This window comes from Neovison vison, chromosome 5 (genome assembly GCF_020171115.1).
Source record: "Neovison vison isolate M4711 chromosome 5, ASM_NN_V1, whole genome shotgun sequence".
Taxonomy (NCBI): Eukaryota; Metazoa; Chordata; class Mammalia; order Carnivora; family Mustelidae; genus Neogale; species Neogale vison.
Genome location: NC_058095.1, coordinates 20606511 through 20625931, shown reverse-complemented (window position 1 = coordinate 20625931; position 19421 = coordinate 20606511). Strand labels below are relative to the sequence as shown.

General features: G+C 48.6%; 1 protein-coding gene across 1 annotated transcript; it reads left to right on the top strand.

Moving 5' to 3' along the window:
- The first annotated feature begins 6615 nt into the window (after positions 1 to 6615).
- Positions 6616 to 8726, top strand: EIF1 (eukaryotic translation initiation factor 1). The gene is made up of 4 exons (XM_044247954.1): positions 6616 to 6786; positions 7493 to 7656; positions 7802 to 7903; positions 8508 to 8726. Exons 1-4 carry the CDS (start codon positions 6756 to 6758, stop codon positions 8550 to 8552), a joined length of 342 nt encoding a protein of 113 aa, XP_044103889.1. The 5' UTR covers positions 6616 to 6755; the 3' UTR covers positions 8553 to 8726.
- The last annotated feature ends 10695 nt before the right edge of the window (positions 8727 to 19421 follow it).

The window sequence follows — 19421 nt, the reverse complement described above, 5'->3', positions numbered from 1 at the left end:
GTGGCCCTTAGTGAGTTGGATTTAATTGGGGGAAGGTGGGTGGGTGCAGGGGAGAGCAGAGGCCACCCAGAGTGGCCCAGCCACCTCCAGGGACACGCTGAGAAGAACTGGGTGCTGGGGGCAGGCCGCAGAGGTGTGGCTGAACGAGAGCAAGTGGCATGGAGGGGTGGGGACACCTGACCTTGCTCTGTCAGTCCTCTCTCTCTCTTTCCTCCTGGATCCTCAGCACAAACCGCCCACACTCTCCCAGTTGGCAAGAGAGCTCCCCAAGGTCATGGGAAGGACTTGTCCAGATTGGAGGAGTCTTGTTTTAGATTTGCTGTTGGGTGAACACAGAGGCCTTTCTGGAGATGACCCTTACGTGAGTTACATTAGTTTTAAAAATAAAAATAAAAGAGGAGGAGGTTGGAGGACCGGTGGTCTCAGAGGAAGTCCGGTCTAAGCTGATTTCCATTACAGCACGTCCACTGCTCTTCTCCTGGTCTGGTTTGTCCATCCTGCCTCACCCCCCAGCCAACCTAGGGGACTCCTCTCCCAGTGCCTCATCAGAATGCAGGGCCCTCTGTGCCTCTGGACCTGGCTGGCAGCCCCTCCAGCATCCAAAGCTTTGCTGGGCTGTCAGCTCCTTGGGGACAAGGCCAGGTTTGGCTCCTGGCTTCCTCCGGGAACCCAGGCTGCTCTTTATCCTTCCTACCAGAGGCTCCTGAGTCTGCAACTTGGCTATCCAGGTGGCCCTGCCCAGGCGAGGGGAACCAGGGGCTCTGGCTGTATCCCCCTGCCCAAGCAAGGCCACCTCTCCCTCATCCCATCTATAGGGGACACTCTAGAGGAGGAGAGGAGGGGAAGGAGCAAAGGTGAGGTACAGAGGGAAGATCCTCCGCACTGAGTGGGGGTTCCCACCTTGGGTTGGTAGAAGTGAGTCCCTGGCAAGGGCAAGAAGAAAACCGGGCTGAATTGGGGCGGAGGGGCAGGTTGGAGCGGAGTAAAGCAGACCTGACATATATACAAAAGCATGTTAGCTCTAAGGGTCCAGCCCGATGAGTTTTTACCACCCGGATCAGGGTGGAGTTCATTTCCAGCACCCCATAAGGTTCCCTCGTGTCCCTTCCCAGTATCACCCTGGAAGCAAGCGGCAGGGGTTGGGGGGTGGGGGGTGGAACACCAGCCTAGTCCGAGCATGCGTGCAACTTACGGTAATCACGTGCGATCCGGTCAGAGCCGCAAACAAGCCCCGCTCTGCTTCCATTCCAAAGTGATAACAATAGCAGACTTCGTTCACTGGGAAGAGGTGGGGGTTGGGGGCAGCATTCCAGCTGTTTCCATATGTGGGTGGTGACTCGCTAATAGAGAGCAAGAAATGCAAGGAACATGACATGTATTTGACTTTCTTTAAATTGAGCGAAGTCCCGTGTCAGTGAGCAACCCACCAAGCCTCCCTGAATGTGATCTCGGATGTGGCAAGGGCTCTAGCGTGCCCCAGGATTTTCTCTGGTCACGGGGTTTCCTGCAGCACCTATAGTAGATGCCTTGGACGGTATCATCATCTATCGGCCCTAGCTCCCATGAAGACACCTATTTCTCCAGAGGATGCAACTCATTCCCTGAAGTCACATTCTTGGGAGACTCTGCTGTTTCCATGCCAAGTTTGGGGGCCCTGGGGAATTCTTCTCCGGGCCGAGGGTCCCTAGGTGTCCCGCACAGCTGTGCCCTTGCCACATGGCCTAAGGAGATGACCATGAAGAAGTACCCACCTCTGTCCCATCCCCATTCTGAGGTGCTCGCGGCTGTCCCCTGTTGCTCTCAAGGGTTCTCTCTCTCCCTTTTCACTTCTGGGAACCTGGCGTAAACTATTTGGTGATTTAATAATGCTGCATGTTTATCCCATCACACGTATTCTCCTCTTGAAATTCTCTCAAAAGAGGGGCGCCCGGGTGGCTCAGTGGGTTAAAGCGTCTGCCTTTGGCTCGGGTCATGATCCCAGGGTCCGGGGATCGAACCCCACATCAGGCTCTCTCTCTCTCTGCCTCTCTGCCTGCTTGTGATCTCTCTGTCAAGTAAATAAATAAAATCTTAAAAAAAAAAAAAAAGAAAGAAAGAAAGAAAGAAATTCTCTCAAAAGAGAGGGCAAGAGAAAGGCATCATTATCCATTTGTACAGATAAGAGAATGAAGGCTGGGAGAGATGGAGCCCCTATCCCTGCCCCTCCCCCAACCCTCCATCCCCCTCACCCCCTCCCCCACCACACAGGAAGAGGAAGCTGGTGATACTCAGATTCAGATACTCCAGAGCCCATGCACTGTCCCTGCCCCCTGGCTCCCGGGCAAGGACCAGAAGTGGGACCACAGTAACCAATAAGCAGTGTTCACAGTAAGCACAGGTGTCCCTTTCAGACAAATTTGTCCTGGTCCCGTCTTTACTCCCCAAGCTCCCAGGGCTGGGACAACCTCCACACTGGACTGTGGACTCTTGGAGACCCTCCTTGGAAATCCTCCCAGCCTGGAAACACAGAACCCCAGATTTTAGACCTGGCAAAAGCTTTAGAAATCACCCTCTCCTCCTCTTGTGGGGAAAATGGAAGCCCTGAGAGGTGACCAGAATCACCAGGAAACTGGCGGTCGTCAAGACCTGGGTCTTCTGGGGCACCTGGGTGGCTCAGTGGGTTAAAGTCTCTGCCTTCGGCTCAGGTCATGATCCCAGGGTCCTGGGATCGAGCCCCACATCGGGCTCTCTGCTCAGCAGGGAGCCTGCTTTCCCCCCTCTCTCTCTGTCTGCCCCTCTGCCTACTTGTGATCTCTGTCTGTCAAATAAATAAATAAAATCTTAAAAAAAAAAAAAAGAAAGAAAGAAAGACCTGGGTCTTCTGCTTCCCCAGCTGCTTGCTCCAGGCCTGCCCTCTGCACTGCCTCCTGCCTGGGGCAAAGCCTGTGTGTGTTCCTGGTGAAAGCTGTTTACAGAGCACCGAGGTCAGCGCTGCCACTGGGCATCAAGTCCCTACAGGAGAAGCTGGGGGATGTGGCTGACATAGGGCTATCATCCCTGCCCTGAGCCAGGAGGCCAGATCTAGAAGCTTTCTTTGGAGCCCAGAGACAGACCTCTCAAAAGGACTTTTTTCTCAATCCTCCACCCCAGGACTCTCTAATACAGTAGCAGAGGTCACAGCCTGGAGTCAGGGATCAGCCATTCCAACTAAGCACTTACCATGTATGTCCATGTGTTCATTTGACAAGCACTGGGCACCCACCGTGTGCCAGGAGTCTACCACACACAGACTACAGAGGAAGTAGGCATGCACCTGCTCTTTGCACTTACAGCCCAGCAGGAGACAAATAAAGGAAGGGGCAGAGCCTGATTCAAGGACACGCCACCTGCAAAGTCACATGGGGCCCCATCCTTGGAAGAACTGCACATGTGGTTTAATGCTCTGCTGTCACTGTCTTGAAATTCTTAACCATTTTTTGAGCAAAGGGTCTCACATTTTTTATTTTGTCCTGAGCCCAGCCAATTACCTAGCCAGTCCAAGGAACAGGCGAGCCAAATGTAGTTTGATAAATGTCAAAATAGAGGAGGTGGGGGCCCAGAAAAGGCTCTAAGCACAGTCTTCTCCAAAGAACTGAGTCCCAGCTGAGTCCCACAGATGAGTGGGAGACATCACACGAAAAAAAAAACAGAAGAATGTAGCAAGCAAAGGGAGAGCCTTTGCACAAAGCCCCTGAGATGAGAAAATTCAGAGTGCTTTGTAGAACTGCCGTGGTGTGGAATGTGGGGCGTGGTGATAGGCCACAAGGCTGAAAGGGGAACTAGGACCAAGAGCCAAGATCATTCTGAAGAAGAACAAAACGGAGGAGCTCATCCTGTTGGACATCAAGACTTTTGGCAGATCTCCTATCATTAAGGGAATGTGGCTTTGAGATAAACAGACCAGTGCAACAGAACAGAGACTCCAAAAACAAGCCCACACAGAAATGGAAACATGAGTAGAACAAAAAAGGCATGAATCAGTGGGGGAATTATACGTTATTCAATAAATGGTGCTGGAACAGGTGGCTATCCATACAGGAAAAAAATTAGATCCCTATCTCACACCACACACACAAATCAGTTCCCGGTGGCTTAAAGACCTAAAAGGTAAAAGTAGGGGCACTTGGGTGGCTCAGTTAGTTAAGCTTCTGCCTTCAGCTCAGTTCATGATCTGAGGGCCCTGGGTTCAAGCCCCACATTGTCAGGCTCCCTGCTCATCAGGGAGTCTGCATCTTCCTCTCCCTCTGCCCATCCCCACCCTTGTGCTCTCCTGTATGCACTCACGCTCTCTCTCTCACTCTCTCTCTCTCTCTCAAATAAATAATCTTTAAAAAATAAAAATTTAAAAATTAATTAATTAATTAATTAAAAAATAAGTAAAAGCTAAAAGTAAAGTTTTAAAACTTTCAAAGCAGGGGCGTCTGGGTGGCTCAGTCATTAGGTGTCTGTCTTTGGTCATGATCCCAGGGTCCTGGGATGAAGCCCCGCATCCGGCTCCATGCTTAGCAGGGGAGTCTGCTTCTCCTTTTCCCACTCCCCTGGCTTGTGTTTCCTCTCTCACTGTATTTCTCTCTGTCAAATAAATAAAAAATCTTAAAAAGAAAAGAAAACTTTCAAAGCAAATAGAAGTGCCTGGATGACTCAGTTGGTCAAGTGTCTGGCTCTTGATTTCAGCTCGGGTCATGATCTCAGGGTATTGAGATCAAGACCCATGCAGGATGTGGAGCCTGTTTAAGACTCTTTCCTGGGCAACCCTCTCGGGTCCCCTCCCTCTTTGGGAGCTTTGTCCTATCACTCAATACCTTGAAAAATTTGCCTTTTTCCCTTTGCGCCTCCGCCTCCCCCCACTCTCACTTTTTTCTCTCTCTAAATAACAAAAGAGGGGCACCTGGGTGGGTCACTCAGTTAAGCCACCAACTCTTGACTCTTGGTTTCTGCTCAGAGTGGTCTTGGATAGAGCCCTGCATCAGAATAGAGCCCTGTGTTTGAGCTCAGTGCAAAGTCTACTTCAGATTCTTTCTCCCTCCCCTTCTGCCCCTCCCCTCTCATGCTCTCTCTCTCAAATAAATACACTCTTTTTAAAATAATAATAAATAATATAAAAATAAAGCTTCTGAAACAAACAAACAACAACAAAAAGATTATCTTTATTTACTCAAAGGAGAGAAAGGATTTCTTTAAAATGGCACAGAAAGGGTCTTTTCCTAAAAGGGAAGATTGATAAGCAAGACCATGTTGTTAATTTAAAAACATGTATAACAAAATATGTCTGCAAACTGGGAAGGCTAGTTCTAACTCATTCACACTCTCCCTCCTCAAACCCCTTTCAAGCACAGCCATGTCTATGAGGCAGAGGTTCCTAGGTGGAGGGCATGTAGGGATGGACGTCTGAGATGCCCAGGCCTTCTAGCTTTGGTTCCCCCCTTCCTGTTATCAAGGAAGCCAAATTATTAAAAGGTAACTTAGTAAATATGCAATCAAAACAAACTATCAAGTACACCTAAGTTTTCCTTCCCTGGGGTTTCTCACCTCATCTGGTAGGCTTTCACCCTGCCCCACAAATGGGCTCTTTCCCACCCTCTATGCGTCACCTGGGGCTCACATCGCCCATCGCTGCGATAACCCCCAGTTCTCAACCCGGTCCCCTCCACACCCCATCACATCACACTCCTTTATCTTACCTTCCTGGCCCCTGGAAGCCTTTGGTGTCTAAATCCCTCTACTCACCCTTGCAACTGAGAACACTTCAATTTATATATTGAAAGCTCAAGAAAGGTTGATTGTTTCGAAGAAAATATTTTGACTCCTCTCTGGTAAGGTTCTACCCTCACACAATCTGGAGGACACACAGGACACCCTTCGGGTGCCTGAATTCTTTTAGCCCCCAGAACCCGCCTCACTCCCCCTTGAACCCAGGTTAATGAGCTGGGCATTTTTTCTTTAGATTGTATGAATGATGTATTTAAGGTAGATTAATCCATTTTTAGATCAGATTCATCTGAAGAGTAACTTAATCTAAATGATGAAGTTAAGGCTTGAGTTATATCATTGTTGATACCAGTGTTGATATCAGTGTTGATTTAAAAGTGCTGTTCTATATCCGTAAGGAAGATTACATGGGTAACTGGGAGAGTATGAGACAGTGGGAATTCGTCGCGTCTGGGAGGTTCAGCATCTAAGCCTTATTTAAGGAGAGCCGATCTAACCCATGCAAACGCTCTTTCCCAAGCAGATAGGGCTGCAACAGGATCAACCAGGTGGAACGTGCCAGAGAACATAAGAAGCAACGCGCTCCAGAAGCCTCAGCCAGCTTCCTGCGCCACCCTGACACCCTCCTCCTGCACTGCGCAGGCGCCTAGACAGACCAACCTTTCCCTCCCCCTTCCACCTCTCGGGGAATCGAGAGGACGCCCTCCTGCAGCGCAAGAGTTCCTGCGCAAGCGCCGTCCCGCGTCCCCGCCCCCGAACCAATCGGAAGCGGCGGCGCCAGGGCGCGGAGGCCACGACGCCGTGGGTGGGGCCGGGACGTGAGGGCAGCGCGCTGGCGTCACAGGGGCGGCTATATAAGTGAATACAGGCGCCGCCCCTCCGCCCCAGTCACTGAGCCTTCGCCGAGGACTCAGCAGCCTCCCCCTTGAGCCCCCTCGCTTCCCGACGCTCCGTCCCCCCCGCCCGCCTTCTCCCGCCGCCGCCGCCTTCCGCAGGCCGTTTCCACCGAGGAAAAGGAATCGTATCGTATGTCCGCTATCCAGAACCTCCACTCTTTCGGTGAGCTGCGGAAAGGTCCAAGGGGTGAGGCCTGGGTGGGGCGGCGAGGTGTCCGGGCTCGGACACCTGCCGGATGCTCCGGGCTTTCGTAAACGCAGGCTGATGGGAGGTGTGTGGGTTCGCAGGAAGCGGGGCCCCGAAGTGGGCCCTGGGGTCGGCCCTTAAAGCGCGACCGGAAGGAGCGGGCAGGGAGGCAGCCCTTGGGCGGGCCCCGCGTCTCGGGTGGCGCATTTACTAATGGCTCCCGGGCCGCCTTGGGCCACACCCGCCCCCTCCTGCCACCCCTGCGTCACGTCCGTTACGTCACCGCCGTTGTCACGGAGCTGGGAGTGAGAGGCGGCGCCAGCTCTTAAGTGACAAACGCTCACGCCAATGGGGCGGGGAGCTTGGCCCCGCCTTGGAGCTCGGGTTCCGGCCTGTTGCATCAGCCGGGTGGGGCGCTGCCTGCCGGCCCAGGCTCCCCCGGCACGTGATCATACTCCGGGGGCGGTCCTGGGGCAGGAGGCCCAGGCTCTCCCTGGCTCTGGGAAAGCCGGCCGCCCCGGACTGACCCGTTCGCGGACAGCCAGCAAGGACAGATCTGACGTGACCTAAGCCCTGGCGATTTCAGTATTAGTTTGTGCGCGCGGAAAAAAAAATGCTTTGGAAGGGTGGCAGTGGCGTCCGAGCCCCGACAGCTCTAAATGAGCTTGATCTTTCTTCCCAGACCCCTTTGCTGATGCAAGTAAGGGTGATGATCTGCTTCCTGCTGGCACTGAGGATTATATCCATATAAGAATTCAACAGAGAAACGGCAGGAAGACCCTTACTACTGTCCAAGGGATCGCTGATGATTACGATAAAAAGAAACTAGTGAAGGCGTTTAAGAAGGTATGTCTTAAATGAGATGTAGGAAAATCACATTTAACTTGCTCACGTTGAGGGTGCTGACTTGGATTGCTTCTCATTAGGGATTGTTAAGTGCCCTCAGCCTGTTGGCTTGGTCTAATTTGTTTTGCTTCGTTTCTGCTTGCAGAAATTTGCCTGCAATGGTACTGTAATTGAGCATCCAGAATATGGAGAAGTAATTCAGCTACAGGGTGACCAGCGCAAGAACATATGCCAGTTCCTGGTGGAGGTGAGTTCAGTCAGTTCTTCAGAATCCGTTTGTGCCACTGTCAGATCTCTGTCATCTGTTCAAGCTCTCCTGGGGACGCAGAAGTTTGTTTTGTAGGGCTAAGCAAAACAGTGGTTGAGTTGTGAAATATATACACCAGTAGACTTGTCTGACTTCTATCAGTGTTCGTACGGATCGTTTTTTCCCCTACAATTTTTTTTTTTTTTTAAAGTTATCTCAACGGTAAGAGAGTAAGTAAGTAAGACCCAACGGTGGGGTCTGAACTCAGATCCCCAAGGTGAAGAGTTGCATGCCCTACCAACTTAGCCAGACAGTTGCCGTGTATGTGCTTCTACTTTAAAGATGCCATTTTAAATTGCACACAGATAATAAAATTGTCTGTCTGTCTGGTTGTTCCTAAGTGCTAAAATCCTGTTACATCATTGGTTTCTAACTGCATACTCTGAGTTAACAAACCATTGTGCCCCTGGTGCTCAGAGTGTGTGCCTTGGGTCTGGGACTTTTGCCTAGTGTAGAAGCAAGCAAACAAAGTTGTTGCCATCAGAAATGGACACTTTAATTCTTTTCATATCCCCTCTTATAACCTTGTTTCTTTTCTTTGCAGATTGGACTGGCTAAGGACGACCAGCTGAAGGTTCATGGGTTTTAAGTGCTTTTGGCTCACTGAAGCTTAAGTGAGGATTTCCTTGGAATGAGTAGAATTTCCCTTCTGTCCCTTGTCACAAGTTTAAAAACCTCACAGCTTGTATAATGTAACCATTTGGGGTCTGCTTTTAACTTGGACTAGTGTAACTCCTTCATGCAATAAACTGAAAAGAGCCATGCTGTCTAGTCTTGAAGTCCCTCATTTAAACAGAGGTCAAGCAGTAGGCGCCTGGCAGTGTCCGGCCTGAAACCAAGCAGTAACGTGAGGTTTCGGTCCAGCACAGAGCCCCAAGATCACAGACGGCTATGTCTGGCCGGAAGCTCCTCGGCTCTCCCTCTTCAGAGTTCCCTGCCCTAAGAGAATGTCACCACCTGAACAGTCCACGGTGAAGCTGAGAGGACAGGATGGGGTAAGACGGCAACCGCAGCTGTGCTGCTACAGGGAGTCACCGGTAGTCAAAGCTCGATCCCTGGTGTCTCCAACCTGACCAGGTGGGCAGAGCTTAGGGCAGCCACCTTCCCTCTAGTGAAGCGTCCCAGGACATCTGACTTGCCACCAGGTCTTTTTGACCAGACATATCCTAGCTAATGGATGTCCAAACACCAGAATGTGAGGCCAGCCTTCTATCTGAGTTAAACTTTTGACAAGGGAACAAACTTCAAATTGATGTGTCAGTCACGTAGCTAGCTGTAGAGCTTGCAACTTAACTAGCGACAGCTGCCCAATGCCATGTGAAGTAACAGACTGGTTTTTGGTTTATTTCTTCCTTCAGTTTTAATGTTATGTAATGTATTTAAACCCTTATTTAAATAAAACTTGTTTTCAGAAACACCTGACTTGAAGATTGTATTTTATCTATAATCAGCCTCATATGTGAAGGAACCACAGAAATGGGCAGTGAGGGGTAGTCTATGCCCGTAGCTCAACTGGGACCTCAACCTCTTGGCCAAGAAAACCTTCAGTGAGCTTTTTCCTTCCCAAGTTCCCCACAGGTCAGCTATGTTGCAGGCATGGTGGTCAGATGTAACAGGGCTGTCCCCTCCCAGTGGCTATGGAGGAACTTGCTCTGTGGAGCAGTTTGGAGTCTGCTCAGTGATAGGACCTCAGCTTGAAGGCTGTAACAAAGAGACAGTAGTGTAGGACTTCATTGAATCCTCACACCTATATGAGGTACAAAAAAGGCCTTTTCTAGGGAATAGGTTAATCATGTGACAGCTCAATGACTAGAAGTATTCTGAGAAGTTGAAGTATAGTCCGGAGGCCATCCCTTGAAAAGGCAGTGAGTTTGTGGAAGTTTGTTCCTGGTGCCATTAATTCTGCTAAAATTCTCCCAGCGTGTGGATCATGAATTGGTACCAATTTCAGGTCATAAAATAAAGGCTGCAAACTGCAGAGAGGAGTCCTGAAGAATCCACACTTGTTCCCCTCTTGTAGATGGTCAGCCGGCAGCCTTGTGAACAAGACTGTACAGAGGCCAACCTAGAAGGGGAGATGAGATTGGAGGCTGAGATGGTGGCCACTTCCATGAGAGTAGAGGATTGTAATCTGGGAGATAAACTGGTCTCATTTAAGGTCCTGTAAAACCTCTGTTTAGCAAACAGGAACTTAACCAATTGCTACCAGACATGATGGCATTGTTAGAATGTTTGGGTGATTGTTGTAAATCTAAGATTTGACTGTAAAGCAGAAGGGCTCTTAGAAACTTCTAGTAGGAACCTTGGAGGCCAAACCCACAGAAGACCACAATCAGAAAATAAAACGGAATCAAGTAGGTTAATAACAGTAGGTCCTGTGCTAGGCTATTGAGAAAACTTTCACCTTTTTTTTTTTAATGATTTTATTTATTTATTTGACAGATCACAAGTAGGCAGAGAGAGGAAGGGAAGCAGGCCCCCTGCTGAGCAGAGAGCCGGATGTGGGACTTGATCCCAGGACCCTGAGATCATGACCTGAGCCGAAGGCAGTGGCTTAACCCACTGAGCCACCCAGGCGCCCCAAACTTTCACCTTTTTAAAGACTTCAGTTTTCTAGAAAGAAATAAGATGAAGTTAAGCTAGCAGCATCAGTATCAATTCAACCATCTAGAACCAATCAAAACAACTGCCTTTAAGCGTGGCAGTTTTGGGAACACCCTAATTCAGAATCTCCGGCCTAATACAAAGCACAGTTGTGCCCATTTGGGAAGGGCAAAAGCCAGAGATCCTGGGTTCTAGATGAAACTCTACCACTGAGTAGCCCTGCGAATTTCCCCCATCAAATGGGCACAACTGTGCTTTGTTAATGTGTAGCTTATACATTAACAATTTAAATAGCTCATACTACAGGGGCACCTGGGTGGCTCAGTGGGTTAAAGCCTCTGCCTTCAGCAGCTCAGGTCATGATCCCAGTGTCCTGGGATCGAGCCCCACATCTGACTCTGCTCAGCAGGGAGCCTGCTTCTCCCCATCCCTCTCTCTGCCTGCCTCTCTGCCTACTTGTGATCCATGTCTGTCAAATAAATAAGTAAATAAATAAAATCTTTAAAAATAAAAACTAAATAGCTCATATTACAGAGACTGGTGTATGCAGCGTACAGCGTGGGGAGTCATGGGGTCCACTCAAAGTAGTCAGGAGGACACCCTGTGTTCGGGAAGCAGATGGCCCAATAGCGTGGAGGACGAGCACACTCCTTGAACATGAGGCAGAAAGGAGCCAGTACTGCCACTGGCCTGTCCAAAGAGCTGCAGGTGTTTGGGATTGGGAAATCTTCCCCATGCGGTCCATACTCAGGGGGGCCAGGAAAGGCTTCATTAAAATTGGTGTCATCTTGGGGTGTGTGGGTGGCTCAGTGGGTTAAGCCTCTAGCTTCAGCTCAGGTCATGATCTCAGAGTCCTGGGAGCAAGCCCTGCATCAGGCTCTTTTCTCTGCAGGGAGCCTGCTTCCCCCCCCCCCGACCCCCCCCCACCCGCCGCCTGCCCCTCTGCCTGCTTGTGATCTCTCTCTCTCTCTGTCAAATAAATAATTTTTTTTTTTAATTGGTGTCATCTTAAGTCAGGGTGTTCTGGTCAGAATCAAAACCCAGAGGTGAGAGCACCCAGTGTCTCAGGGCCCTAAGGTAGGACCATTTGGCTGGAACAAAGGCCTTGTATAGAGCAGAAATAATGTACTATTGTCTCTCACTATAGGCCAGGGCTGTGCTAAGCACCTATAGCTACACTGGCCTCTTTATTTAACAGTAGGGACTCAGCCCCATGGAAAAACAGATTCAGAGAAGTGATGCAATGAGCCAGCACGTAGGCGATGAGAAGGGAGCAGAGGGGAAGGAGGGCTGGAAGGTTGGTGTGAGGTCGCGGTGGGCTGAGCCAAAGCTGAAAACATTCAGAGGTTAGTCTATGTTAAAAGAGTCACAGCCAAGAGCAGAACACGATGAGGAGTGTGTCCCAGCTCTGGACTGTTGGCTCCTCTCTCCCGCCCCAGTCTCCTCTCTGCCTCCTCGCTCCTCTGGTAGCCTTTCTCTCCTTCCCTCTCCCATTTCCTTCCCTCTCTCCGCTCACTCTCCCTGGGAGAAGCAGACCCAGACTCAAAAACGGCCCTTTAAATTGTGTTAGCAAGACGAGATGAGTACTGGCCAGCTACAACTGCACAGGAATCCACAAAAACTACTTTAAAACCTATTCAAAGTTTATCTATAAATAGGACAAAGAAACACGATATATTTGGGAACTAAATGATAGGTCAACCAGCTCTGGAATTGCCCGGCTTCCTTGTTTACCAGCCTGAGTGCTGCCCCCGGGTGGCAAGAGTGTCAAAACACAGTTGACTGTTCATAAGGCTTTGAAATGGAAGAGCTCCCGGACTATTTAACTTTTCAGGAGGCACACATTTATTTCAGAGTTAGCAAATAGTGTGAGGCTTTGGCCGTTTCTTCACTTGGACTCTCTTAAATCCTCCTAATTCAAATACTCATAATACACAGTTCTTGGGAAGCATGTTAAAAAATTCAGATTCTAGGGGTGCGTGGGTGGCTCAGTGCCTTCAGCTCGGGTCATGGTCCTGGGGTCCTGGGACTGAGCCCCGCATCAAGCTCTCTGCTAAGTGGATAGCCTGCTTCTTCCTCTCCCTCTGCCTGCTGCTCTGCCTACTTGTGATCTCTCTCTAATAAATAAATAAAATCTTTAAAAAATTTTTCAGATTCTAGGCCCCACCCAGGATAGTTAGGCTCCATTGGCTGTGAGCTGAATAATCCCACCTGCTCTTCAAGGGCCTACGGTAACGTCTAGGCACTGGAAGAAACTGATCATCTCCAAAATTCAACCAAAAAACTGTAAGACTCAGAATGAACAAGTGTTTAACACTACAAGAGGTAGCACTGGCTGTCACTGATATATAATTCTTGTATAACTATATGTAAATGTAATAAAAATTTCTAGAGAAAGAACAGTTTTTTTAAGTAGGGCTTGAACTCAAAACCTTGAGGTCAAGGTCTCAGCTGAGATCAAGAGTCAGACACTGGGGCGCCTGGGTGGCTCAGTGGGTTAAGGCCTCTGCCTTCGGCTCGGGTCATGATCCCAAGGTCCTGGGATCAAGCCCCGCATCGGGCTCTCTGCTCCGCCAGGAGCCTGCTTCCTCCTCTCTCTCTGCCTGCCTCTCTGCCTGCTTATGATCTCTGTCTGTCAAATAAATAAATAAAATTTAAAAAAAAGAAAAAAAAAGAGTCAGACACTTAGATGCCCTAAGAACAATATATATATATATATATATTTTAGATTTTATTTAACAGAGAGAGCACAAGCAGGGGGAGTGGCAGAGGGAGAAGCAGGCTCCCAAATGAGCAGGGAGCCTGATGCAGAGCTCAATCCCAGGACCCTGGGATTATGACCTGAGCCGAAGGCAGACGCTTAACAGACCGAGGCACCCAGACGCCTCAAGAACAATATTATTTTTAACAAAACTCAGATTTATGGGACGCCTGGGTGGCTCAGTGGGTTAAGCCTCTGCCTTTGGTTCAGGTCATGATCCCTGCTCAGTAGGAAACCTGCTTCCCCCTGCCCCCCCCACCTGCCTCCCTGTCTACTTGTGATCTCTGTCTGTCATATAAATAAAAAAAGTCTTAAAAAAAAACAAAACTCAGATTTATAAAATTTATACATCTTTCCAAAAATACTACAGAAAATGTCTATTTGGCCTGTGGCTGCATTTTATTCACTTGGTATGAGGTACAACAGAGCCTCTGAGGTCAGAATGCCTGGCCCACAATGTTCCAGGAAATGCCCCCCCTTCTAGAGCCAGAGACCCTGATCCAGAGGTTCTGATGTGGGGCTCAGGAACCTGCCATTTTAACCAGCATCGGCCAGTTCATGTGGGAGGGCCACAAACCACACTTGGGAAACACTGCTTGGCTAATGGGAGCTATTGAGGAAACATGAGCGGGAGAGAGCATTACCAGAGCTAAGCTTCAGGGAAAGCGATCAGAAGTCTTGTATTTAAGGTGGTTTGAGAAGGGGGTGGCCAAGAGTCAGAACTTGGTTACCAGCACCTGAGAAACCAACCCCTGAGGTTTTGTGTGTGAGGTACATGTAGGCATGTTCTGGTAAGACTGTCCACGGCATGGAGCGCCTGGGTGGCTCAGTGGGTTAAGCCTCTGCCTTCAGCTCAGGTCAAGATCTCAGGGTCCTGGGATCAAGCCCCACATCAGGCTCTCTGCTCAGCTCTCTCTCTCTGTCTGCCCCTCTGCCTACTTGTGATCGCTCTCTCTCTGTCAAATAAAAAATATTTAAGAAGAACTGTCCACGGCTTTTATCAGATTCTTAAAAGAGCCCGTTACCCAAACCGGCTAAGACTCACGGGTCTGTGGTTTCCTCCCCAGTCTCACACAGCCCCAGGATTAACAAAGTTTTCTCAAGCACAGCACTCCAAGCAGAAACGTGCCTATTCCAATATCGACTTTGAAAATGAATAACTATTTAAAGATATTTCTAAACAGCTCCCAAACCGAGTGTGTGCTGGCCAGAAGGTACACAGACCGCACTAACCACAGCCGTCAGCCACCACCCCGCCGCAGCAGCCCGGGCCGTCGCCCAGTTTAAATTGTCTTTAATCTTAGTACTTGATGGTCAATTTATACCTAGAATGAACAATCGGCTAAAAACAGGAAGCCCAGGGAGCACAGAGGTTGGAAATGTTAATGCGGGGCATAAACGTTACTGTCATTCCCGGTGTGTCAAGTCATTGATTGTCCATTTCTGTGCAGCAGAAGAAAACAAGAACGAGGTCAATGCAGAGAGTTGTGACCTACCTAGGTTTCGTGGTCCACCTTTGAGACAGAACTACAGACACTTTTTTTTTGTAAGATTTTCTTCATTTCTTTGTTAGAGAGAGAGAGGGAGGGAGGGAGAGACAGGAGGAGCAGGAGGAGCAGCAGGTAGAGGGAGAAGCAGGCTCCCCCCTGAACAGGGAGCTCGAAACAGGACTTGATCCCAGGACCCCAGGATCACTAGAGAGCCAAAGGCAGACTCTACCCCGACTGAGCGACCCAGGCGCCCCAGAACTATAGACTCTTGCTGCTCAGTGTCCCCTGGGAGCTCATTGGAAGGACAGAATTTCAAGCCCGAGCCCAGACTCCCTGAAGCCATCTTCATTTTAACAATCGGCACTTAGCAAAGCTTGAGAAGCACGGGTTTGAACCATAAAATTAGCAGGCCTCATATTGTGGTTTGCAAACTGGTTAAAAAAAGACAGTAATATTATGACTTTTTTTTTTTTTTAATTTATTTATTTGACAGAGAGAGATCACAAGTAGGCAGAGAGGCAGGCAGAGAGAGAGAGGAGGAAGCAGGCTCCCTGTCGAGCAGAGAGCCCGATGTGGGACTCGATCCCAGGACCCTGAGATCATGACCTGAGCCGAAGGCAGCGGCTTAACCCACTGAGCCACCCAGGCGCCCCATGACTTTTATTTTTTAAGATATTATTTTTAAGTAATCTCTACACCAAACGTGGGGCTTGAACTCACAACCCTGAGATCAAGAGTCACATAGTCCATCAACTAAACCAGCCAGGTCCCCCATGACTTTTAATTTTTATAAGATCATTTTCTATTATGGTTTTAGATGTGCATTTATTTTTTTTTTAATTTTTTTTAAAGATTTTATTTATTTATTTGACAGAGAGAGATCACAAGCAGGCAGAGAGGCAGGCAGAGAGAGAGAGAGGAGGAAGCAGGCTCCCTGCTGAGCAGAGAGCCCGATGCGGGACTCGATCCCAGGACTCTGAGATCATGACCCGAGCCGAAAGCAGCGGCTTAACCCGCTGAGCCACCCAGGCGCCCTAGATGTGCATTTAAAACACACAAAAAGAGGTCCCTGGGTGGCTCAGTCATTAAGTGTCTGCCTTGGACTCAGGTCATGCTCCCTGCTCAGTGGGAGGGCTGTTTCTCCCTCTCCCCACTCCCCCTGCTTGTGTTCCCTCCCTCACTCTCTCTCTGTGTCAAATAAATAAATAAAATCTTTTAAAATATAAAACACACAAAAACTGTCACAGTGTGGAAAGCAACAGTTGTGAGCTGAAAATGAATTGGGTTCATTGCACTAGCTAAGAGGTACAGAGACCTGGCTGTCATGGGATCAGCTGGGGAGCCCCTGCAGTGGTACCAAGCCTGGGCTTGGCCCCCAGAGCCTCAGGACAGAACCACTGGGTGGAGGAGGTGGCCCATGAGTGATGATGATCTAGCCATCCACCCCCATTGAAGCCCACCAGACCTCCAAGTCCCATGCATCTGATTAAGAGGTCTCCCAGATGTCAAAAACAATGCCGAAGGAGAAAATACAATGCTGGCTAGAACTAATTTGACTTCTATTTCACTGGAACCGAAAACACCCTACATCTCTGTAGTGCCGTTCGCAATGTACCTGCGTGTGAGACATCTGAAACCCTGTTCTGTCGCCCCCAGGAAAAATAATACAAAAGCTATAATAAATATAAGGGGATCCCAATGAACATTAGATTGTTTTTTAATTACATAACAAAACCTAAAGCTACATGTTTAGATACATTTTTTTCCTCAGAACCAAACATGATGCAGTATCGCTTTTTAATTTGTCTGAAGTCATGCTTTTCCTTCTAATTAAATTTAAACAGTGTTTTGTCACCTTTTTTTACTGGGGAAAGTCAAAAGCTGCCTTTGCACGGTATGATTATGACAGATTATCTTTTAAGTCGAACTTTAAAGGAACCGATCATAATTTACCAACTTCAAGTTATTTTTTTCTTAAAATGCTGGGCATACAGCTGGCATATGATGAGAAAGATCTAAAAAGATCTAAAGATCCCGAGTTGGTCCCGTAGACTGTTGATAGGACAGGGATTTTTTTTTTTTTTTTAAGATTTTATTTATTTATTTGACAGAGCGAGATCGCAAGCAGGCAGAGAGGCAGGCAGAGAGAGAGGAGGAAGCAGGCTCCCTGCTGAGCAGAGAGCCCGATGTGGGCCTCGATCCCAGGCCCCTGAGATCATGACCTGAGCCAAAGGCAGCGGCTTAACCCACTGAGCCACCCAGGCGCCCAGAACAGGGATTTTTAATCCAAGAGAGTCAAGACTCACTGAGACAGAGCTCAGTTGCTGTGTTGGATGCAGGATAGAAAACATTCGTGTGGACCAATTCATGAAGAGTTTGCCCAGGCTTAGGACAAGTACCAGGGGGTTCGTGTAACCCGGGGGCTTCACTTAACTCAGCACTATTAATATTTGGGCCCAGATAATTATGTGTTGGGGAAGAGGGCCGGACCTGTGTATCACAGGATGTTTAACAGTATCTCGGACCTCCCCCACTGTTGGATGATAGCACTCTTTCCCATGCATGTCTGATAACCAAAATTACCTCCAGACATTGTTAAATGCCCCTGGGAGGCAAACCCACATCCCCCTTTTGAGAACCACTGGTTTAATTCACCCTTTCCCTCGGGATCCACCAAGTAGAAATACAAAGGAAGGAGAGCAAATCATGATGTTACAGAATCTTCACCTGCTAATTTTCACTTAGTGAAAATGAGCCATTCATTCATTCAATAAATAGTTATGCAGCATCCCAGCTGTGCCCGCCACCCTTTGAGGCACTGAGAATGTAGCCCCGAACAAAGATCCGAATGGACACTACGTTCTAGGAGGGGAAGACGGACAGGGTCTTGGATGTCCTTGTCTCCTACAATTGTTTCCTGCAACCCAGAGCACCATACACCAGCCCTCTTTCCTTCTCCAATAAAGTTTCCCATTCGGTACCCTGTGACCTTTCCACCTGCTTGGACCTAACATCTCTCCATTCTCCAAATGCAGGAGGAGTTCCAAAGGAATGAAGACAGTCTCGGCCTTCGGTACCTCTCCCGTGGTGGCCACACCCTGGGTCATGACTGATTATGCTTTCAGTGTTCATGATCTTAATGCTCTGTTTCAAGCCTCCATTTCTCTCTCAAGCCCAGAGCCCACAGCCAACTCTGCGCCGTATTCACTCACCCATTCCCATTTCCAGAGGACTTGCTCAGTACAGGTCAGCAATGGAAAAACCAAAGCCCACCTTCTTCCTCCCGGATTCTACACTCTATTGGGGAGTCAGATGCTAAACCAATCAGTGTACAAACACCTGAATTATTTCAGTCATGCTTAGGCAAGGGGTCACACTCAGCCTGTGTCAGGGGCTGCCTGAACAAGTCAGTAATTTATCTTTGTTTGATTTTGCCCATCTTCTCCCATCTCTTAGAATTCTTGTGGCTGTAAGGTTCTAGAACCCAGTGGTTTGGGTTTCCTTTCGGAGTGCTATTTGAGAGAGCTGCTTTAAATTTCGACCAGTAGATGAGGAGGGAATTCCTCGTAAGGTGAGGTGCCAACTCCCCAAACAGTTATTTGAAAACCACTTTTTCATTTCCCAGTCATTCCCTCCAGAGGGATGGGGAGGAATGAGGAGTGACTGCAAATGGGTAAGGGGGTTTTCCTTTGGGGATGATGCAAATATTCTGGAACTAGATAAAGGTCATTGTTGTGCCACTTTGTGGATCTGCCGAAACCCACTGGCTTGTGTGCTTTAAAAAAGTGAATGGAAGGGCCTGGGTGGCTCAGTGGGTTAAAGTCTCTGCCTTCGGCTCGGGTCATGGTCCCAGGGTCCTGGGATCGAGCCCCGCATCGGGCTCTCTGCTCAGCAGGAAGCCTGCTTCCTCTTCTCTCTCTGCCTGCCTCTCTGCCTACTTGTGATCTCTGTCAAATAAAATCTTTTAAAAATTTTCTAAAAAAAAAAAAAAAGGGAATGGAAAAAAAATAGTGAATGGTGTTTTTAAAAAGTGAATTGTGTGATATGTGCACTATATCTCAATAAATAGAGCTTATATATGTATCTTTTAATGATTTTTTTATTTATTTGTGACAGAGAGAGCATGAGTGAGGTGGGAAGGGGCAGAAGGAGAAGCAGCAGCAGATCTGGGATCCAGCCCCGCATCGAAGCCTGCTTCTCCCTCTCCCACTCCCCCTGCTTGCGTTCCCTCCCTCACTGTGTGTGTGTCTCTCTCTCTGACAAATAAATAAAATCTTAAAAAAAAAAAAAAAGGTAAGATTACAGGTGAAATCAGCTACCAAAACCTCCCTCGTTTCCCTGGCCCAAATCTGCCACTCCAACCAACCCCACTCATTGGCTTAACAGATTACAGAGTACAGGGAAGAGAAGGCTCACTGTAGAGAAAGTGGGATAGCAGCAAGGAAAGGCTTTTTTTTTTTTTCTTTTTTAAGATTTTATTTATTTATTTGACAGAGATCAGAAGTAGGCAGAGAGGCAAGCAGAGAAAGAGAGGAAGGGAAGCAGGCTTCCTGCTGAGCAGAGGGGCTCGATCCCAGGATGCAGGGATCATGATCTGAGCACA